Source organism: Oncorhynchus masou, chromosome 15 (assembly GCF_036934945.1).
Source record: "Oncorhynchus masou masou isolate Uvic2021 chromosome 15, UVic_Omas_1.1, whole genome shotgun sequence".
In the NCBI taxonomy this organism is placed as follows: Eukaryota; Metazoa; Chordata; class Actinopteri; order Salmoniformes; family Salmonidae; genus Oncorhynchus; species Oncorhynchus masou.
The window spans coordinates 26,475,728-26,499,348 of record NC_088226.1 but is presented as its reverse complement, the minus strand read 5'-3'; the positions used below and the strand labels follow the sequence as shown (position 1 = coordinate 26,499,348).

Genomic DNA, 23,621 nt, shown 5'->3' with positions numbered 1-23,621 from the left:
ATCAATTATTTGGGATGTGTAGTCATCTTGCATAACTTTCGCTGTGTAACTGGAGATGACAGAAACTACACCTCCCAAATAACATTGCGATTAATTGCTTCTCTAGTTTCACGGAGTATAGCTAGTTCACTACTTAAAAATCCCGTTTCATGATTGACTTTATTTATAAACAAATACTTATCCGTTCTCATGGCGGAATCTGCAGCCTGTCCTGCATTCCAGCTTGGAAAACCTCGATATGATCAGGTAAAGCATATTTTTTGACTTTTTTGTATCATTTTAATCCCATTGTTTGGTATCTCTACGAGTGCACAAAAAACACTATAGATCCGACTTCTGCCTGCGATCACATCATTATGCTCGCTGCTTGTGACTTTGTACAAAAGTTGCCTCTGACGTCCGCTCGATACATGTTTGTAAAATCTTTGTAGTGCAATCCTGTTTATGTTCTGTGCAAATGCAAGAAAGTATTCTTGAAATTAACAAATAGCGAAAACGAGGGGTGGGGATGTGTTTCGGAGATGATAGCAGCGTTGGCCGCCCCACTGTAGCTAAATGCTGATGCTAAAATACTTTGCGAACATCCTATGGTCCTAATAATGGATCCAAACTTTTTGCGTGCCTGATCTGTAAATCAGCATTAGTCTTACTTAAAGAAAAATTGGCAAAATGTTCTAGATTTTTTTCAGGTTCTTTATTACACTTGAGTAGACTGCACTGAATAGGCATATAGAACAGCCTAAATATAATTTAATAGCTTTGTTATGACTTTTTATGTGACATCCGGATTATTTTTTATCTCTTTGCGCCTTTTTATCTCGGCATAATCTGAAACCTTCATGAGGGATAAAAAAGTGACAAGTAAGAATTTATGTAGGCCTCATCACTTTGTTTAAAAAAAATGTGTTCCTTCCAACTAGTGATGCACCGATATGACATTTTTGGCCAATACTTATTTTCCTTGCCAAAAAACCCCCGATACCAATAAAGCTAATTGATATTTAACATTTTAGTGGCTTTTTAAGCATTCTAATACAGTTTAAATAGTTAACACACGAGGCGTCACTACAGTCCCTGGTTCGAATCCAAGCTGTATCACATCCGGCCGTGATTCACATAGGGCGGCGCACAATTGGCCCAGCGTCGTCCGGAATTGGCTTTTTGTTCATAACCAACTTGCCTAGTTAAATAAAGGTTACACACACCACAATGACCAAAAAACTATTTTGTTGGCATTTACGTATGTCCCCATTACCAGTAAAACATCATCAAAACAATTTTTTTCCCACTTGCTGTGCTGTTTCGTTGATCAGTTGTTTCATTCTCAACCAGGATTTCTATGGAACGGCTTTGGGTCTTTGCGTGTCAAAAAATATACTATTTAACACTATTTGACATGTCAAATAAGCTTGTTGACCAATCAGGACCTGAATATGACTGCACGTCACATAATAATTTAACTAATTCCTACATTTTTTACGTAGTGTAATCAATGTGTAATAACTATCACTTGTATTTCATATGTCACAACGATTCATCGATACGTATGCTATGATGTCTTGCGCACCTACAGTGCTGGTCATAAAAAAAAGCTTGCTAGCTCATGGATGCAAACAATGTTATTCCCCAAAAACATAGCAAAACGACAATCTGTTTCAGTAGCTATAGTTAGCTAGCTAACTATATAGTTAGGTGTCATCATCTAAAATAACTCAAATTTATAATTCAGTTTTTATTTGATTAATGGTCGGACCCATCTATGTGAAGCTAGCCACAATAAGGAATAGCCACCACAGTGGTCTTTGCAATTAGCCTTCAAAATAAAAGTATGGCATAATTGTACTATTTGTATTCATTTACATCACTGTCAATGGTGTACTTTTATTTTGAAGGAAAACCGCAAATTCCACTATTGTGCCTAATCCTTTTTGTGGCTTGCTTCACAACACATGACATGGTCCGGCCACGCCTCATTAGCCAGATGAAGCTAGCTGGCTGCTTATAACGTTAGTTTTGGGCAACAGGGTTAAGTTGCTAACGCTAGCTACCTCAGAAGTTGCGGTCGAACAAATGATACTTTATTACCAACGCGGTATTATAAACACATCGTTCGTGGCCAGTGTTTGCTTGTTTGCAGACCTTTTTTGTACAGCTTTGCCAGTGCTACTGTATCTTTTTTGACACGCAAAGAACCAAATGTTCCATAGTATGTATGTCGTGAAGCTAATAGTAGTGATGCTATTACTGTGTAACTCTGGTAGGGCAACATCTGAAAAATAGTACACTTGGTAGTGTGTACCGATGCTCAACCAGTCGGCGAAAGCCAACATCACCCACGACAGAGAACAGTTAATTGTCAAGGGCAATGAATTCCATTATCTTGGCTTTAATGGATTTCGCCTTTGAGTTGTCTCGCTGAAATTTTGTTACTCTTTCAAATGACTGCTCGACTTGTTGACTGCTCGATCCAAATAGCAGACATAGCAGGCTTGTTTAGGATTGTTGTGTTGCATTTATTGCCCAAAATTTTACGTGGCGTCATTACTTCATGTACCCACGTTATATATGTATACACGTCAGCTTTGACATCAGTTTTCCACATCGGCGTTAAACTAGACATCGATACCGATGTTGGCATTTTTAGCTAATATCTTCCGATTTCGATATGTTCACCGATATATCGTGCATCCCTACTTCCAACCATTTAAATATGCCTCTTCTAATGACCAAAACTAAATTATTCTGCCGCGCTGTTTGAGGTGAGGGGTGTTGTACAAAACAAAGTCATCAGTGATTGAATAATCTGGAACCAATCAGATTATCAAAGCTAATGACATTTTTAAATGGCGCTTTACCCATTTGTGTTCTGGCTCTGGCCCAAACCACGATTGCTGGGACCAATCAGAATGGTTAGAATGTATTTGCGTTCTAGAAATCATCAGGGAGGTATTCAGGTCATAAGAAAGAATTCCCCTTGACTACTCCCCCAAATTGGAGAAAGCAAACATTCTTTCCCATTGACCTGCATTGTAAAAGAGCCAACTTCTCTGTAGATTTTATGTTACACAGAAATAACAAAACATACCGAAAAGCTGCTGTCTTGTTCAATGTAACCAGGTCAAAAATCCCGACCTATGGTTCGCAATGCTCCCACATAGGGAAATAGAGCCTGCAAGAAGAGCCCTGTGGCTTCAGGCTATTCTGCATGGGGGACCCGGTGTCCAATTAGGCTACACGTAGCCAATGGGGTAACCACAGGTTGTTTTTCACAATAGGCGGCGGAACCTCAACGTTCTATCTAATACCGACTGGGACTATCCAGACTCTTTGCGAAGAAGAAACTATCCTCCATGTGCGTTGTGTGGTGTTCGCCTGGAGCAAGGAGTTTGGATAGCCAGGCAAACATCAGATAGTTCAGCTCCTAAGAATCTGGGTCATCCTGTTACAATGTGTGCCAGATTAATGGTCTGTCTACCTTTAGACAGACGATGCCCTTCCCTGGACCACCCATGGCTGTGCCCCTGCCCAGTCATGTGAAATCCATAGATTAGGCCCTAATGAATTTATTTAATTTTTACCTTTATTTTACTAGGCAAGTAAGTTAAGAACAAATTCTTATTTTCAATGACGGCCTAGGAACAGTGGGTTAACTGCCTGTTCAGGGGCAGAACGACAGATTTGTCCCTTTTCAGCTTGGGGATTTGAACTTGCAACCTTCCGGTTACTAGTCCAACGCTCTAACCACTAGGCTACCCTGCCACCCCAAATTGACTGATTTATTTAAATTGACTGATTTTATATTTTGAGGTTGGACATTAGCACATTGCGCGTACCACTAATATCGGCCGATATATGCTCACCCGATATATTGTGCATCCCTAGTCTGAATACTTTCCGAATGCGCTGTATGTGAGAATGCTGTTTATTGACTACAGTTCAGCATTCAACACTATTGTTATCTCCATGCTGTACCCTTTGTTCACCCACAACTGAGTGGTTTTGAATTACACAACTCCATCAAGTTTGCTGACGACACCATGGTTGTAGGCCTGATAACCAACAACGATGAGTCAGCTTATAGGGGAGGGTATGTGAACTGGCATTGTGGTGCCAGGACAACAGCCCCTCCCTCAACTTCAGCAAAACCAAGGAGTTGATTGTTGACTTCAGGAAGCAGAGGAGGTAACATGCCCCAATCCACATCAACGGGACTGCAGTAGAGAGAGTCAGCAGTTTTAAGTTCCTTGGCATCCACCTCACGAGGACTTGACATGGACCAACAACACCACCACCTCTTGTCAAGAGGGTGCAACTGCGTCTCTACATCCAGCTGAAGAAAATCTGAATGCCACCCAGTCCTCTCCAAATACTACCTCTTCAAAATATAGAGGGTTCTGACCAGTTGCATCACGGCCTGATACGGGAATTGCTCCATCCACAACCACATGGCCCTCCAGTGGGTGGTGAAGACATCTGTGTACATCACTGGGACTGTGCTCCAACCCATCCAGGACATCTACTCGAAATGGTGCCTGAGAAAGGCCTGCAGCATCAAGGACCCACACACCCCAGCCATGAGCTATTCACTCCCTTATCATTGGGCAGACTGTATCGGCTCATGAGGTCTGATGCCAACATGCTCAGAGACAGTTTCCATCTACAAGCCACTAGAATGACCACTTGCACTGACTCTCCGCACCTCAGCACCAGGGTTAGGGTGTAACGGATTACAAAGAAAACTAACTGCAATTCATTACCAGCTAAAATATTGTAATCAGATTACACATATTTTTGAAAAACTAGATTATTACTTCGAGGATAAGTTTTAAATTCAGAATTATTTTGGGGACACCTTTCTGTTGTCTCAATTACATTCCAATCAGCATTTTTTTTAAAGGTGCATTTTTTAAGTTTGTTCTGCCTGAGCGAGTCTGACCACAAATCAGAGACCACTATGACGACGCACCAAATGTGTTTGATGGATCGCGGGAAAAGACAAGGATTAGGCTTTTGTAGGCAACAGTCCAAAAGCTTTGTATTCCAATGGTGCGACCGCTGTCGGCATCCAAAGATAATCCTACTTGAATGAACGTTTGGAGATAAGGACTACAGCCGTGGTACGTAACCAACGGACGGACGATACTGATATCTCTTATTATTGATATCTAGACTACATAGCACATTGATGTGAATCACACTGCTGCTCTCATTTATATGCGCCTTACAGATTGTGGTTGTTGTGGATTGCTGTTCACAAATGTATGTGTATTTTAACCCAATTGGTTGAATTGAAGAAGTTTAAGCTGTCCATCAATCATTGTTTTTGCGACCAGGGGTATATATATTAGAGAAACCGTTTACAGTTTAAGAATCACACGGAAGCAAAAAGAGCAAAACAAGAGTTTCTATTGAACAAATTCAGGTAGGTCCCTCCTCGTTTCATTCCGTTTGATTCTGTTTAAGAAATGTTTTGCATCAGAAGCAGAGTAATGAAAATGCCTCCGGTGGACAGCCAGTGAAAAATACACTGTTGCAACAGCTGCATAGTCCGGAATGAAAGTTTGAGTTCCATGCTGTCAAAAACACTTTTAATTTTAAGAAGACCAGGAGTGGGGCTTTTTATTTTCTTAATGGAAAATTACCATTTTGTTTTTCATGCACAAATAGCACTTTTTCAGTGTTCAAGCATGCCATTCAGAGAGCAGCATTTATTTTTCAACTCAAAGCAATGAGCCCAATCAGTCCTCCATGATAAAGGCAGAACTGAGCGATTTCTGTTAGTTGGGCCAACTGCACGGTCAAAATAAGCTATATTGTAAAAGTATTTTTGGTATTAATTTAAGGTTATAGTTAGGCATTAGGGTTAGCAGTGTGGTTAAGGTTAGGTTTAAAATCAAATATTATAACTTTGTGGCTGTGCCAGCTACTAACCTGAACCTCATAAGGGGAAAGTGATCTAAAAGTACCTGAAAGTAATCAGATTACAATACTGAGTTTGGGTAATCCTAAAGTTATCACTGATTACAGTTTTGGACAGGTAATTAATAACTGTAGAAGATTACATTTAGAAAGTAACCTACCCAACCCTGCATAACACACACACACACAACACTAGTGCGATTAACCAAAATGTCAATTCGTTTTTTTAGGAGGTCAATGGAAAGCTTCTCTAGAGATATATCAGATCAAACCAGAACTGTGTGATGTAGTAGGGAGTTGTAGATTCCAATAGGCATATATTCTACTAAGTTTTGCACAGAAAATGTGGTAATTAATTACAATGACCATAATCCATTGCGTTCTGTGTTTCTTTTACGCCTGCTATGTAAAAGAGACAGAATGCGTGATCGAGAGGGATAGACACTGAGGTATAATAAGTGGGTAGAGAGTATTTGCTTCATGAAGTATCTTTACCTGAAAATACATAAAATACAAATACAATATCTATGTGATTAATAGATGGTATTCAGCAGTCATAAAAGTATGCCTTATTTACATTGAAGAACTACTAAAATTGTGATTTTTGTCAGACAGCATAGCTAGCAGCTTTATACAGATGATGACTTGGAATTAAATAATAAAGTCATCAAATAAAACAAATGTAATATACACAATTTAAATATTTTAAAGTAATGTGAATAAATTAGACTGGAGTTAATAAGTGATAAGCAGTAATGGGCTGTCACTACCATCACTGGACGAAATCAAAAACCAACAGACACCGAAACGACCTCAAAAAACACCAATCACTCAGCACTATGACACACACACACACACACACAATCCCCCCTTCCCCAAAACATGTGTAAATATTGGACAAAATTGTGCCTTCCTGTACTATGCTAAAATGTTTATTCTACTGAGCCATTACTTTGTTTTCTTATTTCTTATTGTTGCATTGTCGGGAAGTAACCTGCAAGTAAGAATTCCGTAGGACGATGTATACCATGTGTATCCCGTACATAAGACTAATGAACTTGATACTTGAAAGATAGTAATTTACACGGGCTATTGCATGGCCCCAAGTAGTCTCTTCTCACAGCTCCAAGAGGCTTAAGTCTATTTAGACCTCCATTTCACAACCTCTGATGCAATTGCAAAACCAAAATAATTTTGTTCAAGTGAAATATTGAATCATCCTGCAATAGCAATTTTGATTTTTATCATTACAAGCTTCCAGTCATATGATGTCAAACGCTGCATTTATCAATGGATGATGGAAGGTTTCATTGTTTCACGAATAGAGCATCCGTCCATATTTTGTGGCCCAAAAATCTTCACAGGTTGGTTTACGGTACAAAAAGGCATATGCAGTAACATTTTCAGTTCGTTGCATCACACCAGTTAAAATTAGGCCAGGTCTTGAATCTCACTGACTTCTTTTGCTGCTGCCCGTGAGACGTCTCTGCTAGCTGTGTGTTGTGTATTCTCTGGAGAACTGACGCACATGCATGATTAAAACAGTCTTCTCACATGGAGCCTGTGCTCTTCTCCCAGACAAAACTGGAGCTACAGCAGCGCTGCAGAATGCAGGAACTTAATTTGAGCCAGTTTGCTACAGCAGAAAAACTATCCTGCATCAACAGGAAATTTGAATTATTTTGTGGGTTATAATTAATGGACAGTTTTGTAGGGGTTGATACATTTTCCGTAAGGTAAAATCAAGTCTGAAATTTCAAAGTGTAAATTACTAACTTCAGAAGCCTTTTTCATCCTCAAATACACCACAAGTTATTCAGCAACAGGGTGATCAAATTAAGATCCCACCTCTGTACACATGAGCTGTGAAGACATTTATATATGGGCTGTGAGGACACTGAATAACAAAAGGTTACACAGACTTACAGAACGGTAGCTACTCTTCACAATCACATGGCATTAGAGGTGGAGGAGTCTGTTTTCAATTAAAACTGAATGTAGGAAAGATAATGAATATGGAGGGACGAACTCTCCCGTCTTGCCTTTTGTCTCCTGCCTTTCATAAGTGATGCATGGCTTGAAGGCATCTGATTGAAGCTGCCATGTTTCAGTCCATCTGGTTTGCCAAATTGAATCTTGGCAAGCACTGCCATCAGGCCTTTTCAAACTGTTGGCTCACAATGTACGGCCGGGCCCATCTAGTAAGGGGAAGGGAAAAACAAAATGTTTCACCACCAAGTTTAGTTTAGTTCATTAGGATCCCCATTAGTTACTGCACATGCAGCAGCTACTCTTCCTGGGGCCCACATAAACGTACAAATACATTAAAGTTCAGAACAGTTAGACAAGGATTTTTATATATACAGTGGCAAGAAAAAATATGTGAACTCTTTGGAATTACCTGGACTTCTGCATAATCTGTATATCCTTTTGTTATTCAGTGTCCTCACAGCCCATATATAAATGTCTTCACAGCCCATGTGTACAGAGGTGGCATCTTAATTTGATCACCCTGTTGATGGATAACTGTAACGGGTTTTCTTGAGTTGAAGGAGAGGTGGACCAAAATGCAGCGTGGTTTCTATTCATGGTTCTTTAATAAAGAAAACTATACATGAATAGACTAACAAAACAATAAACGTGAGAAAACCTAAACAGCCCTATCTGGTGCAAACACAGAGACAGGAACAATCACCCACCAACACACAGTGAAACCCAGGCTACCTAAGTATGATTCTCAATCAGAGACAACTAATGACACCTGCCTCTGATTGAGAACCATACTAGGCCGAAACATAGAAATACCCAAATCATAGAAAAACAAACATAGACTGCCCACCCCAACTCACGCCCTGACCATACTAAATACTGACAAAACAAAGGAAATAAAGGTCAGAACGTGACAGTACCCCCCTCACCCCTCCCAAAGGTGCGGACTCCGGCCGCAAAACCTTGACCTGGGTGGGCGTCTGTCCGCGGTGGCGGCTCTGGCGCGGGACGCGGACCCCACTTCACCATTGTCTTAGTCCGCCTTATTGTCCGCCTCCGTGGCTTTCTAACCATGGCAACCCTTCTCAATGACCGCTCGGGACAGAGGGGCGGAAGCTCTGGGCAGAAGCTCTGGGCTGGGGGGCTCTGGCCCCTCTGGGCTGACTGGCGGCACCGGCGGCCCCTGGCTGACTGGCGGCACCTTGCAGACTGGCGGCACCTTGCAGACTGGCGGCACCTTGCAGACTGGCGGCACTGGCGGCTCCTTGCAGACTGGCCGCGGGGCAGCCTGTTGGCACTGGCGGCGCTGGGCAGACTGGCGGCGCTGGGCAGACTGGCGGCGCTGGGCAGACTGGCGGCGCTGGGCAGACTGGCGGCGCTGGGCAGACGGGTGGCTCAGGCGGCGCTGGGCAGACGGGAAGCTCCGGCCACACTGGAGAGGAAGGCTCTGGCAGCGCTGGACTGAGTAGCTCAAGCTCCTCTGGAATGAGGGGCTCTAGCACCTCTGGACTGAGGGTCGGGAGCTCTGGCAGCGCCGAACCGGCGGGAGACTCCGGCTGCGCCGGAGAGGAGGAAGGCTCCGGCAGCGCTGGACAGGCGAGGCGCACTGTAGGCCTGATGCTTGGTGCTGGCACTGGTGGTACTGGGCCGAGGACACGCACAGGAAGCCTGGTGCGGGGAGCTGCCACCGGAGGGCTGGTGTGTGGAGGTGGTACTGGATAGACCGGACCGTGCAGGCGCACTGGAGCTCTTGAGCACCGAGCCTGCCCAACCTTACCCGGTTGAATGCTCCCGGTCGCCCTGCCAGTGCGGCGAGGTGGAATAGCCCGCACTGGGCTATGCAGGCGAACCGGGGACACCGTGCGCAAGGCTGGTGCCATGTAAGCCGGCCCAAGGAGACACACTGGGGACCAGATGCGTAGAGCCGGCTTCATGGCACTTGGCTCGATGCTCACTCTAGCCCGGCCGATACGCGGAGCTGGTATGTACCGCACCGGGCTATGCACCCGCACTGAGGACACCGTGCGCTCCACCGCATAACACGAAGCCTGCCAGGTCTCTCTCGCCCCCGGGTAAGCACAGGAAGTTGGCGCAGGTCTCCTACCTGGCTTCGCCACACTTCCTGTGTGCCCCCCCCCAAGCAATGTTTGGGGCTGACTCTCGGGCTGCCGTGCTGCCTCCTCATACCAGCGCCTCTCTGCCTTCACCGCCTCCAGCTCTTCTTTGGGGCGGCGATATTCTCCTGGCTGTGCCCAGGGTCCTTTTCCGTCCAATTCGTCCTCCCATGTCCATTCCTCCTCGTGCTGCTCCTGCTGCCGCTTCTCCTGCTGCACCTTGGGGCGGCGACACTCCCCTGGTTTTGCCCAGGGTCCTCTCCCGTCGAGGATTTCTTCCCAAGTCCAGAAGTCTTTATTTCGCTGCTCCTGCTGCTGCCCGTTACCACGCCGCTTGGTCCTGTTGTGGTGGGTGATTCTTTAACGGTTTTCTTGAGTTGAAGGAGAGGTGGACCAAAATGCAGCGTGGTTTCTATTCATGGTTCTTTAATAAAGAAAACTATACATGAATAGACTAACAAAACAATAAACGTGAGAAAACCTAAACAGCCCTATCTGGTGCAAACACAGAGACAGGAACAATCATCCACCAACACACAGTGAAACCCAGGCTACCTAAGTATGATTCTCAATCAGAGACAACTAATGGCACCTGCCTCTGATTGAGAACCATACTAGGCCGAAACATAGAAATACCAAAATCATAGAAAAACAAACATAGACTGCCCACCCCAACTCACGCCCTGACCATACTAAATAATGACAAAACAAAGGAAATAAAAGTCAGAACGTGACAATAACTTGTAGTGTATTTGAGGATGAAAAAGGCTTCTGAAGTTAGTAATTTACACTTGGAAATTTCAGACTTGACTTTGCCTTACGGAAAATGTATCAATCCCTACAAAACTGTAAAAAAAAAAACGTTTTGAGCCTGTAATCGAACACACAAATGCTGATGCTTCAGATACTTAACTAGTCTAAAGAAGGTCCGTTTTATTGCTTCTTTAATCAGAACAACAGTTTTCAGATGTGCGAACATAATTGCCAAAGGGTTTTCTAATGATCAATTTGCCTTTTAAAATGATAAACTTGGATTAGCTAACACAACGTGCCTTTGGAACACAGGAGAAATGGTTGCTGATAATGGTCCTCTGTACACCTATGTAGATATTCCATTAAAAAAATCTGCCGTTTCCAACTACAATAGTCATTTACAACATAAACAATGTCTACACTGTATTTCTGATCAATTTGATGTTATTTTAAAGGACATAAAATGTCCATAAAAATGTCTAAGTGAATGGTAGTGTATGTCTCAGTCTAAAAATAAATATAAAATAAGAGCAGTGGTGAAAAAAGTATCTTAACTGTCATACTTGAGTAAAAGTAAAGATGCCTTAATTGAGAATTACTCAAGTAAAAGTGAAAGTCACCCAGTAAAATACTACTTGAGTAAAAGTCTGAAGGTATTTGGTTTTAAATATACTTAAGTATCAAAAGTAAATGTAATAGCTAAAATATACTTAAGTATTGAGAGTGAGTATAAATCATTTAAAATTCCCTATATTAAGCAAACCAGACTGCACCATTTTCTTGTTTTAATTTATTTACGAATAGCCAGGTTCACACTCCAACATAATTTGCCAAAAAACTAAGCATTTGTGTTCATTGAGTCCGCCAGATTAGAGGTAATAGGGATGACCATGGATGTTCTCTTGATAAGTGCATGAATTTGACAATATTCCTGTGCTGCTAGCCATTCAAAATGTAACGAGTACTTTTGGGTGTCAGGGAAAATGTATGGAGTAAAATGTACATTTATTTTCTTTAGGAAAGTAGTGAAGTAAAAGTTGTCAAAAATAAAAAGTAAAGTACAGATACCCCCAAAAATTAATTAAGTAGTATTTTAAAGTATTTTTACTGAAGTACTTTACACCACTGAATAAGAGTTATACATTGGAAAGATACCAAGAGACACTAGGCATGAATGTAAACAAGTAAGGACTGTGAAAGAGTTCATAAGCCCTACATAGCTTCACAAAGCATTTGTAAGTAATATAATACTACGTAAAGGTTGATCGAAATTGTCCTTACGTCTACTGCTTTGGAAAATGTTGCATAACCTTTTTGTCACTTATGGAGGATTTCTGAGGCAACCATATTTGCCTTATGAAGGGTTTATGAAGGCTTCATTGAGCCTTAAAAGTTATCTTTTGTTTAGAGTGGGACTGGATTATTGTAGATGTGCACAAGCAATTTAGTTACTATTGTTAATGGTATACAATAAAGGATTGAATTGGGTAGTTTGAATTTTGTCCTGCGAGGTCTCACCCACTCTGTGTACCACTGATAATGTACATAGCCATTAAAGATGTTCTCTCCCTCTTTCCCCTGATTTCCCCCTCATTCAGTCCCCCTCACATACAAGTGTGCTACCTATTTACAGAGTGATGGGGTGTTAAGATTTGGTATTGCATTAGCACATCAAGAATTAACTACTTGCTTTGTCTTTTCCAGAGTTCATTTCTTGGCCGGCTGAAACACTTTGTAGAGATCATTGACCCCAGCACACTCTTTGTGTCTGAGGTAAGGTACAGTTGAAAACATTTACATTTACATTTAAGTCATTTAGCAGACGCTCTTATCCAGAGCGACTTACAAATTAAAAATCCACATACTGTTTTACTACTTCAGCAATTGGTTTTTGTAAGAGACCAGACTTATATATGAGACTTGGGAATAGTGGCAACAGGAGAATACCGTCCAATACTTTAGATCTAGAATCAAATCAGATAACACAGGGTCGGACTAGGAACAGAAATTGACCCACAAATTTCTCATACACCAGCCCATTTTTCCCTCAAAGGCCCAATTGTTAATTCTGCTCAAAATAATTTTGGGACAGGCCCACTGGGCTAAAGATGCCCGATTTCCTTCTATGAGATAACACATTAACTCGAAACCTGCCTATTATTAATTATCTTGTTGACTCAAATTACTCTTATCTCTCCAGAGACGATTGACAGAATGCATTAAGCTCCTGGATGAATTTAAACACGGAAAACTACCACCTGGAGTTTCTGATCTACAGGTTAGCTTTTTGTTTTTCAGAAATTCCTTTGTCAGTGTTACAGAATATATACTTTTCCAAAATGTAATTTTATTTTAAGCATAATGTTTATGACACTTTCAATGTGTAGCTGTAACACACTCCTTACATTCAGCTGCCCAACATTTCCCCTCACTGCGCTGAACTGACATAGCTGTTTTTTTTATTACTATTTAGCTATGGGAAGCCCAAAAGGTCACGCAGGTAAGTTGTGGCACACGTCTGTTCATACATGACCCCATGTACAGTTGAAGTTGGAAGTTTACATACACCTAAGCCAAATACATTTAAACTCAGTTTTTCACAAATCCTGACATTTAACCCGAGTAAAAATTCCCTGTCTTAGGTCAGTTAGGATCACCACTTTATTTTAAGAATGTGAAATGTCAGAATAATAGTAGAGAGAATTCTTTTTTTCAGCTTTTATTTATTTCCTCACATTCTCAGTGAGTCAGAAGTTTACATACACTCATTTAGTATTTGGTAGCATTGCCTTTAAATTGTTTAACTTGAGTCAAACATTTCGGGTAGCCTTCCACAAGCGTCCCACAATAGGTTGGGTGAATTTTGGCCCATTCCTTCTGACAGAGCTGGTGTAACTGAGTCAGGTTTGTAAGGCCTCCTTGCTCGTACACACTTTTTCAGTTCTGCCCACACATTTTGTATTGGATTGAGGTCAGGGCTTTGTGACGGCCACTCCAATACCTTTCACTTTGTTGTCCTTAAGCCATTTTGCCACAACTTTGGAAGTGTGCTTGGGGTCATTGTCCATTTGGAAGACCCATTTGTGACCAAGCTTTAGCTTCTTGACTGATGTTGCTTCAGTATATCCACATCATTTTCCTCCCTCATGTTGCCATCTATTTTGTGAAGTGCAGCAGTCCCTCCTGCAGCAAAGCACCCCCACAACATGATGCTACCACCACTGTGCTTCACGGTTGTGATGGTGTTCTTTGGCTTGCAAGTTTCCCCCTTTTTTCCTCCAAACATAACGATGATCATTATGGCCAAACAGTTCTATTTTTGTTTCATCAGACCAGAGGGCATTTCTCGAAAAAGTACGATCTTTGTCCTCATATAGATACTTTTAACCTGTTTCCTCCAGAATCTTCACAAGGTCCTTTAATGTTGTTCTGGGATTGATTTTCCCTTTTTGCACCAAAGTACGTTCATCTCTAGGAGACTGAACGTGTCTCCTTCCTGAGCTGTATGACGGCGGCGTGGTCCCATGGCGCTTATACTTGCGTACTATTGTTTTTACAGATGAATGTGGTACCTTCAGGCGTTTGGAAATTGATCCCAAGGATGAACCAGACTTGTGGAGGTCTACCATTTTTTTCTGAGGTCTTGGCTGATTTCTTTTGATTTTCCCATGATGTCAAGCAAAGAGGCACTGAGTTTGAAGGTAGGCCTCGAATTATATCCACAGGTACACCTCTGATAGGTTCCTATCAGAACCTTCTAAAACCATGAAATAATTTTCTGGAATTTTTCAAGCTGTTTAAAGGCACAGTCAACTTAGTGTATCTAAACTTCTGACACACTGGAATTGTGATACAATGAATTATAAGTGAAATAATCTGTCTGTAAACAATTGTTGGAAAAATGACTTGTGTCATGCACAAGATAGATGTTCTAACCGACTTGCCAAAACTATAGTTTGTTCACAAGAAATTTGTGGAGTGGTTAAAAAAAAGGTTTTAATAACTCCAACCTAAGTGCATGTAAACTTCCAACTTCAACTGTATGTATTGCCATACATACATTTTCCCTCTCCTCTTGGAAGCATGATGATGATGTCACTCTTTCTCATATCTGAATGCAGGCCATGATTCATCCTGACACAGGAGAGAAGATTTTCATGCCTTTTCGAATGTCAGGTATGACTTCCAAGTGAAGATTTTCACCAGAGTGACTTTTATTTTTTTAATGGTAATTTTTACACTGATTCTATATCTTTTTGTTGCATCTAAACAGGTTATGTCCCATTTGGAACACCAATTGTAAGTCTTATATGAAATTATTACGGTATTTCATATGTATCTATAGATACAATATTCAACTTTGTCCTGAAGATGATTACTGTATGTAAATACGTGTAACATCTGGTATGGTTATTTGTTTAATAATACACTGTTGGTTGTACTGACTTTTTGGTTTCGAGGGAAGCAGTCATTCTGGAGACCTTGCAAGACTAGAGCAGTTGCACTATTGTCTCCCTGTCTGGCCTAATCTAGGTTGTGGGCCTTCTTCTTCCAAATCAGACTGTGGTATCCACCATTTTCTGGCAGGTAAAGACATTACAAGCAACCTTTTCAGCAATAACGGTCCCATGCTGTTAATATCCACATTGGATATGCTCTCCTTCCCAGAGAGGTAAAGTGATGTAATTGAATTTCACAGAATGTTTTTTTTTCTCCTTTCAGTGGCTTAACCAGAGTCACAATGCCTGTGTCAACTACTCAAACCGCAATGCTACTAAGGTAGTGTATGATGCTACCAAGGTAGTGTATGAGAGGATCATTTATATTATTTACGACTTGATTCTCAGAAAAGCTATTGAATTACAATTCTGTGTCAGTGTTTTTGGTCCACATACTGTTCCACTGCTCCATAGCAACTAGCACTGCATCTCCTGCATCTGGCGCTGTAGACTTCCTTCATTTTAGCCATGGCTCATGTCCATTAGGCACCAAATAGAAGAAAATGGACTGAAACAGCGAGGGACTACCTGGGCTTGTGCAATAAGAGACACACATGTTTGTTTTCCATTGCAACAACGGCTATGGTTTGCTCTAATTAACACCACCCAGATGTACAGTATAGAAAGTGTTTTGAACATGTGACTGATGTCAAAGTGTACATTTTCCATTCAAGGTTTTGGTATTCAAGAGAGTGATTTTAGCCAATGTTAGCCTTACGTAAGAGGCTGTGAGATACTAAGTCATTCGTGTTGTTGTTCATATTAGCCTACACCGACATCCACGTTTCTTCAAGGTTACTTCGGAGCTGTGACCAGTGCTGTCTCTCTTGCGGTCAGTTGATGATTATTATACATGTATGGGAATGAATATTCAGTTTCAGCGATTCTGCTATATTCTGCTGTATGTAACGTGTTAAATGGGTTTAGAGCACAGGCGGCCAATAGCACCTTAATTGGGAAGGACTGGCTCATAGTGATGGCTGAAACGGAAAGAATGGAATAGTATGGAACACATCAAATACATGGTTTCCATGTGTTTGATACCATTCCAGACATTATTATGAGCCGCCCTCCCCTCATCAGCCTCCTGTGGTTTTAGAGTGTATCCTAAACTTTGTGCTGTGTTGTTCAGGTAGGACTGAATGTACTGATTCAGAAAGCCAACAGGTTGAGTCCAGCAACCCGAATGATAATACAGAGACTCATCCCTTTCCCAGCTGTGGGTAAGTATTCGTAAATCATTCGAATAAAAACACATTAATATAGTATTAATGTGAACATCTAAACTTGATTTAAAATCAGTTTGTCACAAAGTAATATGAGCTACAGGTGCAAATGAATAGGCTGCACTGCGTTTACTTTTGGGTTCATTCTCCGTCTGTCCTGTATGTAGGTCTTCTCCTTTTTGTTAATAGAGCTTTGCTATAAATGCATCAATCACAGGGATAAATCACCTTTAACAAGAGCTGCCGGTTTCTTCTCTATAAGCTTTGTATGGTTAGCATTGTGTAGCTAATAGCTACCCTCCTACTACATAGATCTCTGTTCAATATTGTCAAGGTTGTACTATAAGCTCTCCCCAGTTGTAAATGTGAAACCTATGTGCTTACTAAGGGCCTGTCTATAGACCTCACATGCTGAAGCGGAATACTCAAAACAAATCAAGATGAAATAGATACATTGGCCCTGTTGGAATACTCTTAAAATGCATCCTTCCTTCCTGCCATCCCTAAAGTAGTCGGCGGCAGGTAGCCTAGTGGTTAGAGCGTCGGGCCAGTAATCGAAAAGTCGGTGGTTCAAAAACTGGAGCTGACTAGGTGAAAAATCTGTTGTGCATGTGAGCAAGGCACTTAACCCTAATTTGCTCCAGGGGCGCTGTACTACGGCTGACCCTGTAAAAGAAAATCAACATTTCACTGCACCTATCTGACTAGTCTAGTGGTGTCAGATCAGTGATTACTTCAAGAATGGGAGGAAGGAAAGATATGTTTTTAGAGTATTCAAATGGGTAGGTCTCAATCTCAGCTGAATGTCAGGCATTGCCACTGTCACAACCAGTATTCTCTGCTTACTTAGCCAGTGCCAACATTTGCAACGTGGGCCTCATGAGGCACAATGAGCTGTCGGAGGGCGTCGACGTGCTGGACGAAAATGGGAACATATTGGGCTCCTCAAAGATTGCTGCCAAACATGTGAGTGGCTGGTCATCAGTGAGACCTCTCGCACAAGCCTTAATAAAAATACTGTTTCCTTCCTGGCCACAAAGAGAAAATAAATGGAGTCATTCCACTCGCTAGCTATCAAACATACTGTGCAGATACAGTGCCTTCAGAAAGTATGCATACCTCTTGACTTATTCCACATTTTGTTGTGTTAAAGCCAGAAAAAAAAGTCTAAATCAGTCCGCTAATATACAGCATCAGTCAAAAGTTTTGACACACTCATTCAAGTATTTTTCTTTATTTTTACTATTTTCTACATTGTAGAATCATAATTATGGCAAGAACAGCTCCTAATATGGACTTGGTCTTTTACCAAATAGGGCTGTCTTCTGTATACCAACCCTACCTTGTCACAACACAACTGATTGGCTGAAACGCATTAAGAAGGCACACCTGTTAATTGAAATTCATTTCAGGTGACTACCTCATAAAGGTGGTTGAGAGAATGCCAAGAGTGTTCAAAGCTGTCTTCAAGGCAAAGGGTGGCTATTTTGAAGAATCTCAAATCTCAAATATATTTTGATTTGTTTAAACACTTTTTATGCTTACGACATGATTTCATGTGTTATTTCATAGTTTTGATGTCTTCACTGTTATTCTACAATGTAGAAAATAGTTAAAATAAAGAAAAACCCTTGAATGAGTAGGTGTGTCCAAAAGTTTGACTGGTACTGTATATTTTTATTAATATATATTTGTAATTGAGATTTTTCAGGGGGGGTGCCCCTACTATGACAATATTTGTACATTATTCTTTAAAAAAATGTTTAACCACTGTCAAGTTGGTTGTTGATCATTGATAGACAGCCATTTTCAAGTCTTGCCATAGATGTTCAAGATGATTTAAGTCAAGACTGTAACTAGGCCACTCAGGAACATTTCATATTGTCTTGGTAACCAACTCCATTGTAAATTTGGCCTTGTGTTGTAGGTTATTGTCCTGCTGAAAGGTAAATTTATATCCAAGTGTTTGTGGGAAAGCAGACTGAAACAGGTTTTCCTCTAGGATTTCCCTTAGCTCTATTCCATTTATTTTTATTTTAAAAAACTCCCTCGTCCTTACCGATGACAAGCATACCCATAACATGATGCCACCAACATGCTTTAAAATGTAAAGAGTGGTACTCAGTGATGTATTGGATTTGCCCCAAACATAACAAATTGTATTCAGGACATAAAGTTACTTTCTTTGCCACCTTTTTTGCAGTTTTACTTTAGTGCCTTATTGCAAACAGGATGCATGTTTTTTTTATTTTATATTTTGTATTCTGTACAGGCCTCCTTCTTTTCACTCTGTCATTTAAGTTAGTATTGTGTTGTAACTACAATGTTGTTTATCCATTCTGTTTTCTCCTATCATGGCCATTAAACTGTTTTAAAGTCACCATTGGCCTCATTGTTAAATCACTGAGCGGTTTCCTTCCTCTCCAGCAACTGAGTGAGGAAGGACACCTGTATCTTTGTAGTGACTGGGTTTATTAATACACAATTCAAAGTGTAATGAATAACTTCACCGTTCTCAAAGGGATATTCAATGTCTGCTTTTTTATTTTTACCCATCTACCAATAGGTGCCCTTCTTTGTGAGGAATTGGAAAACCTCCCTGGTCTTTGTAAACACAGATTCAACCTGTGTTTAACATTCACTGCTCGACTGAGGGACCTTTAAAATTGTCTGTATGTGTGGGGTACACAGATGAGATAGTCATTTAAAAATCATGTTAAACACAATTATTGCACACAGAGTGAATCCATGCAACTTATGTGACTTGTTAAGCAAATATTTACTTATGAACTTATTTAGGCTTGCCATAACATTTCAGCTTTTTATTTGTAAATCATTTATAAAAAATTCTTAAAACATAATTCCACTTTGACATTATGGGGTATTGTGTATAGGCCAGACAATTTTAAATTCAGGCAGTAACACAAAATGTGGAAAAGTCAAGGTGCGTGAATACTTTCTGAAAGCACTGTATATCAAATTCATTGTTTTAGCATATTCAATCAATATTTAGAATGAAAGATACCCTGACCAAGATGGCCATCCTGTAATCATGTCCATTCTAGTGTTCTATTTAGTTCTCTGTTCCTGGCAAAATATTTTGTCTGCAAACTGTCGATATTTTATATTTGATGCAAAATGTGTATTTTTAATGTGTGGAGAATCAGTTTCTGAATAGTCTGTCTGTGACTGAAGTCAGTATGATTCTTTATATGAGGTTCAAAAAAGTAAGAACAGGTTTATTTTATAATTTATTATTATTAAACATAAACATATGTATGTGTTTTTCCTGATATGTCCACATGCTGCATCCTTCAAACCTCATGGGAGGGGGAATTTAATCCAACATATTGCAATATTTTGAATTGAAGCATGTGCACAATATTGTTCTTTCCCCCCAGGCAATTATGGAGACAGCCTTTACCAGAGTGGTCCTCCCGATGCCAATATTTGTCCTTCCTCCCATCATTATGTCCTACCTAGAAAAGTAAGTCATGCTTCTAGATGGGTCAGAAATATTTAGTGTACTGCCTTGTCTAGTCCCTGCATTAATATCAGAATAGTGTCAGTTGAGTTATGGTCATCCCAATATTTAAAGCCTGAAAAATAGGGTCCTGGATAGGACAATGTTTTCAACAAATTAACATTCTGTGGCATTTCATTTTTTGGAAGGGTGGAGGTTTAATCATTTTGTAATCATGTGTAAGAAATGTTGTATTCGTGTTGAGATTGTACTCAATACAAATGCCAAAATCAAATGTGTGCTTCCCTTATTGTCTGTTAGACTTCCATTGCTGCAGATGAATCGGAGGCTGTTGCTGCCCATCCACAGCCTGGTGTGTCTGGCTACCTTCAGCCTCTCCCTGCCCCTGGCCATCAGCCTATTCCCACAGATGTCTCAGGTACCACTGCTGCTGCTATCCCTGGAGGCTGGCTGGACAGCTGGGGAGGAATTCACCTCACACACACTTCACTTGTCTCTCTTGTAATTAAGAACGAACGATAAAGGTTCTGGATTTAGAGGTACTGTGACAGGCTATTAGGTGTTGCAGACGGTTGGTAGGCGTATTGTGTGTTTACATGTTTCTGTGGTTCAACTTCAACAGATAGAGGTGTCTCAGCTTGAGCCGGAGATCGCAATGGCAACCGATTGCAAGGTGGTGACCTACAACAAGGGACTGTGATGACTGGCCCCCGAGGAGAGAGTAGAGGACAGGGCACTGAACAGCGGTGCAAATTAGCCTCCTTTTTGACTGGCTGTAACGGACACTCCAGGTCTCTCTCTGGTGTAGGGTGAAGTTGCCCCTAGATGCTGATCTTGGCTCAGTTTTGTATTTTCCCATTAATGGATTGGGGAGGAGAAGCTTATCCCAGATCTGAACCTAGGGTAAACTTCACCCTGGATCTCTGTCTCCCATAGCATGGTAACAGCTCCAGGCACTTTTTGCTGCATTAAAATAGTGTAGCATAGATAATGTACTGTCTTAATCAATGGTTTTAATGCAACACATTCCATGGAATGTGAAAATTATGCAAATCAGTAAGGATGGAGGGAGGTTAACGGAACAATATTGTTGTCATATGTAATATGTTGTAATATGTTATGATGGAACTTTATAATGTAATGCCCATACCATACCAGCTACTTCGCACTTGGTCATGCTGATCAACCCAATTGTTAACATTTTAATGAGATGTTTTTATTGTTGACCCGAAGTTTAAAAAAAAAATGTTTAAGTAAAAGATACAATCAAAAATAGTTTTACAATCACATGAATCAGTGTTGAGTGATAGATCCTGACAGACTGTTACATACCCCTTGACTTATTCCACATTGTTTTGTTACAGCCTGAATTCAAAATGGATTAGATAGATTTGTTTTCTCTCACCCATCTACACACAATACATAAATATCTAATTTACATAAGTATTTACACCCCTGAGTCAATCACATGTTAGAATCACCTATGGCAGTGATTCCAGCTGTAAGTCTCTACAAGCTTTGCACACCTGGATTGTACAATATTTATACATTCTTTTTAGAATTCTTCAAGCTCTGTCAAGTTGGTTGTTGATCATTGCTAAACATCCATTTAAGTCTAGCCATAGATTTTCAAGCCTAATTAAGTCAAAACTGGAAGTAGGTCACTCAGGAACATTCAATGTTGTCTTGGTAAGCAACTCCAGTGTATATTTGGCCATGTGTTTTAGGTTATTGTCCTGCTAAAAGGTTGTTGATCCATCCTCCATTTCTCCTATCACAGCCATTAAACTCTGTAACTGTTTTCAAGTCACCATTGGCTGGCCTCATGGTGTAATACCTGAGCGATTTCCTTCCTCTCCGGCAACTTAGTTAGGAAGGACGCCTGTATCATTGTAGTAACTGGGTGTATTGATACACCATCCAAAGTGTAATTATTAAGTTCACCATGCTCAAAGGGATATTCAATGTTTGCTTTTTTTTTACCCATCTACCAATAGGTGCCCTTATTTTGAGGCATTGGAAAACCTCCCTTGTGTTTGAATCTGTATTTGAAATTCACTGCTCGGCTGAGGGACCTTACAATTATCTGTATGTGTGGGGTACAGAGAGGAGGTGGTCACTCAAAAATCATGTTAAACACTATTCTTGCACACAGAGTGAGCCAATGCAACTTTATTATGTTACTTGTTTAGCAAATATTTTCTCCTAAACCTATTTAGGCTTGCCATAACAAAGGGGTTGAATACTTATTGACTCAAGACATTTCAGATTTTCATTTATAATGAATTTGTAAAAAACTCTAAAAACATTCCACATTGACGTAATGGGGTATTGTGTGTAGGCCAGTGACACAACATGTGGAAAAAGTCAAGGGGTGTGAATACTTTCTGAAGTCTCTGTATATCAAAAGATGGCCATCCTGTAATCATCTCCATTCTACTGTTCTATTTAATTCTGTGTTCATGGCTAAAAATATATTGTCCGTAAACATAATATCAATTGAATCCATTTTAAATTCAGGCTTTACCATAACAACATGTGGAAATAGTCTAGGGGTGAAATACAGGCTATTGTTGAATCCCAGTTCTCTACCCTCCTCCCTAGGTGTGCACCATCATGGATTTAAAAGCACTGGATTGGTGTAAGATTCCACCACTATTATTGGGAGTGCACACTTGGGGAGAAGGGTGGAGAATCGGGATGCAGCCGAGGTCTGTTTCTTGACTAGGGCCATTCTAGGACATTCTAGAGGAAGTCGGTTTGTGGACCACGGTTGCTAAAAATAAAGTTGTCTATTCTACGTTTTATATTTTTGTACATTCCTTTCCCGATGATAATTGCATGAGAAAGGGTACAATACAGTATTGACTGATTGAAGAAGTTATATAACTGGTGCACAGTTATATTGCACAGTAAAATGTTTTTGTGTGTATATAACATTATTACCAGAATATATTGTACTAACCAATGTGTTATCCATTACCTCCTCTACATATTTAAAACTGGAATCCTTAGTTGCTAAATTCATTTTTGGACTTAACTTAATTATATATACCCATTAATTCTTGAAGAATATAACTTATAAATGCCTCATTAATTTAGTTCAAATGTACCCGATCAGAACCCAAAATATAAGATTATTTTACTCCAATGTTTGTAAACAATGTAAACAAATACTTTGTAGCCTCAACATGGTTAAAACTATAAGTGTTATATCATGGATGGTCAGTCCTTGCATCAATAGCTTTGTCTATGAATTTGAAAGTGGTGATATTTTTCCAGACCCATCATCACTCAGCTTTGAACCAAATCAGAGGTAGAGTGACCACTTTATTGTTTCAATTAAGGATTCTATTCTATTTATTTTATGCTACTCAAAATGTACTAAATGTTATCTATGATTCAATGGCATATCAAAATGTTTAGTAATATTCTAAAATATATAAACTTTTATTTGTCTTCTGTCAAATGCATGTATGTGTGACAGTGAGCCATATACCTTTGCGTGACAATGAGGGTCAGCTTCTGCATAATTCATTCATTTATCAGGTGCTGTAAAATATTGGAAAAAGTTTGGCGTTCATGATATGATTCATTACATTTCATCGAAGATAAAATCATGTCAGAATTTTGCAAG

The 23,621-nt window shown here is 40.3% G+C and overlaps 1 protein-coding gene across 1 annotated transcript; it reads left to right on the top strand.

The window, feature by feature from the left end:
* LOC135556057 (sideroflexin-5-like) lies at positions 1-22,791 on the top strand. Its single transcript, XM_064988942.1, has 14 exons — positions 1-246; positions 12,480-12,548; positions 12,976-13,053; positions 13,249-13,275; positions 14,897-14,951; positions 15,049-15,074; positions 15,309-15,362; positions 15,498-15,554; positions 16,041-16,106; positions 16,407-16,497; positions 17,351-17,466; positions 19,902-19,987; positions 20,285-20,402; positions 20,607-22,791. The coding sequence occupies exons 1-14, from the start codon at positions 190-192 to the stop codon at positions 20,682-20,684; spliced, it is 978 nt and encodes a 325-aa protein (XP_064845014.1). The 5' UTR covers positions 1-189; the 3' UTR covers positions 20,685-22,791.
* The last annotated feature ends 830 nt before the right edge of the window (positions 22,792-23,621 follow it).

Coding starts and splice junctions, on each gene's coding strand:
- LOC135556057 (XM_064988942.1), top strand. CDS start 190: ATGGCGGAATCTGCAGCCTGTCCTGCATTCCAGCTTGGAAAACCTCGA. Junction 13,276..14,896: donor AAGCCCAAAAGGTCACGCAG/GTAAGTTGTGGC, acceptor ATCTGAATGCAG/GCCATGATTCATCCTGACAC. Junction 16,107..16,406: donor CCAGTGCTGTCTCTCTTGCG/GTCAGTTGATGA, acceptor TGTGTTGTTCAG/GTAGGACTGAATGTACTGAT.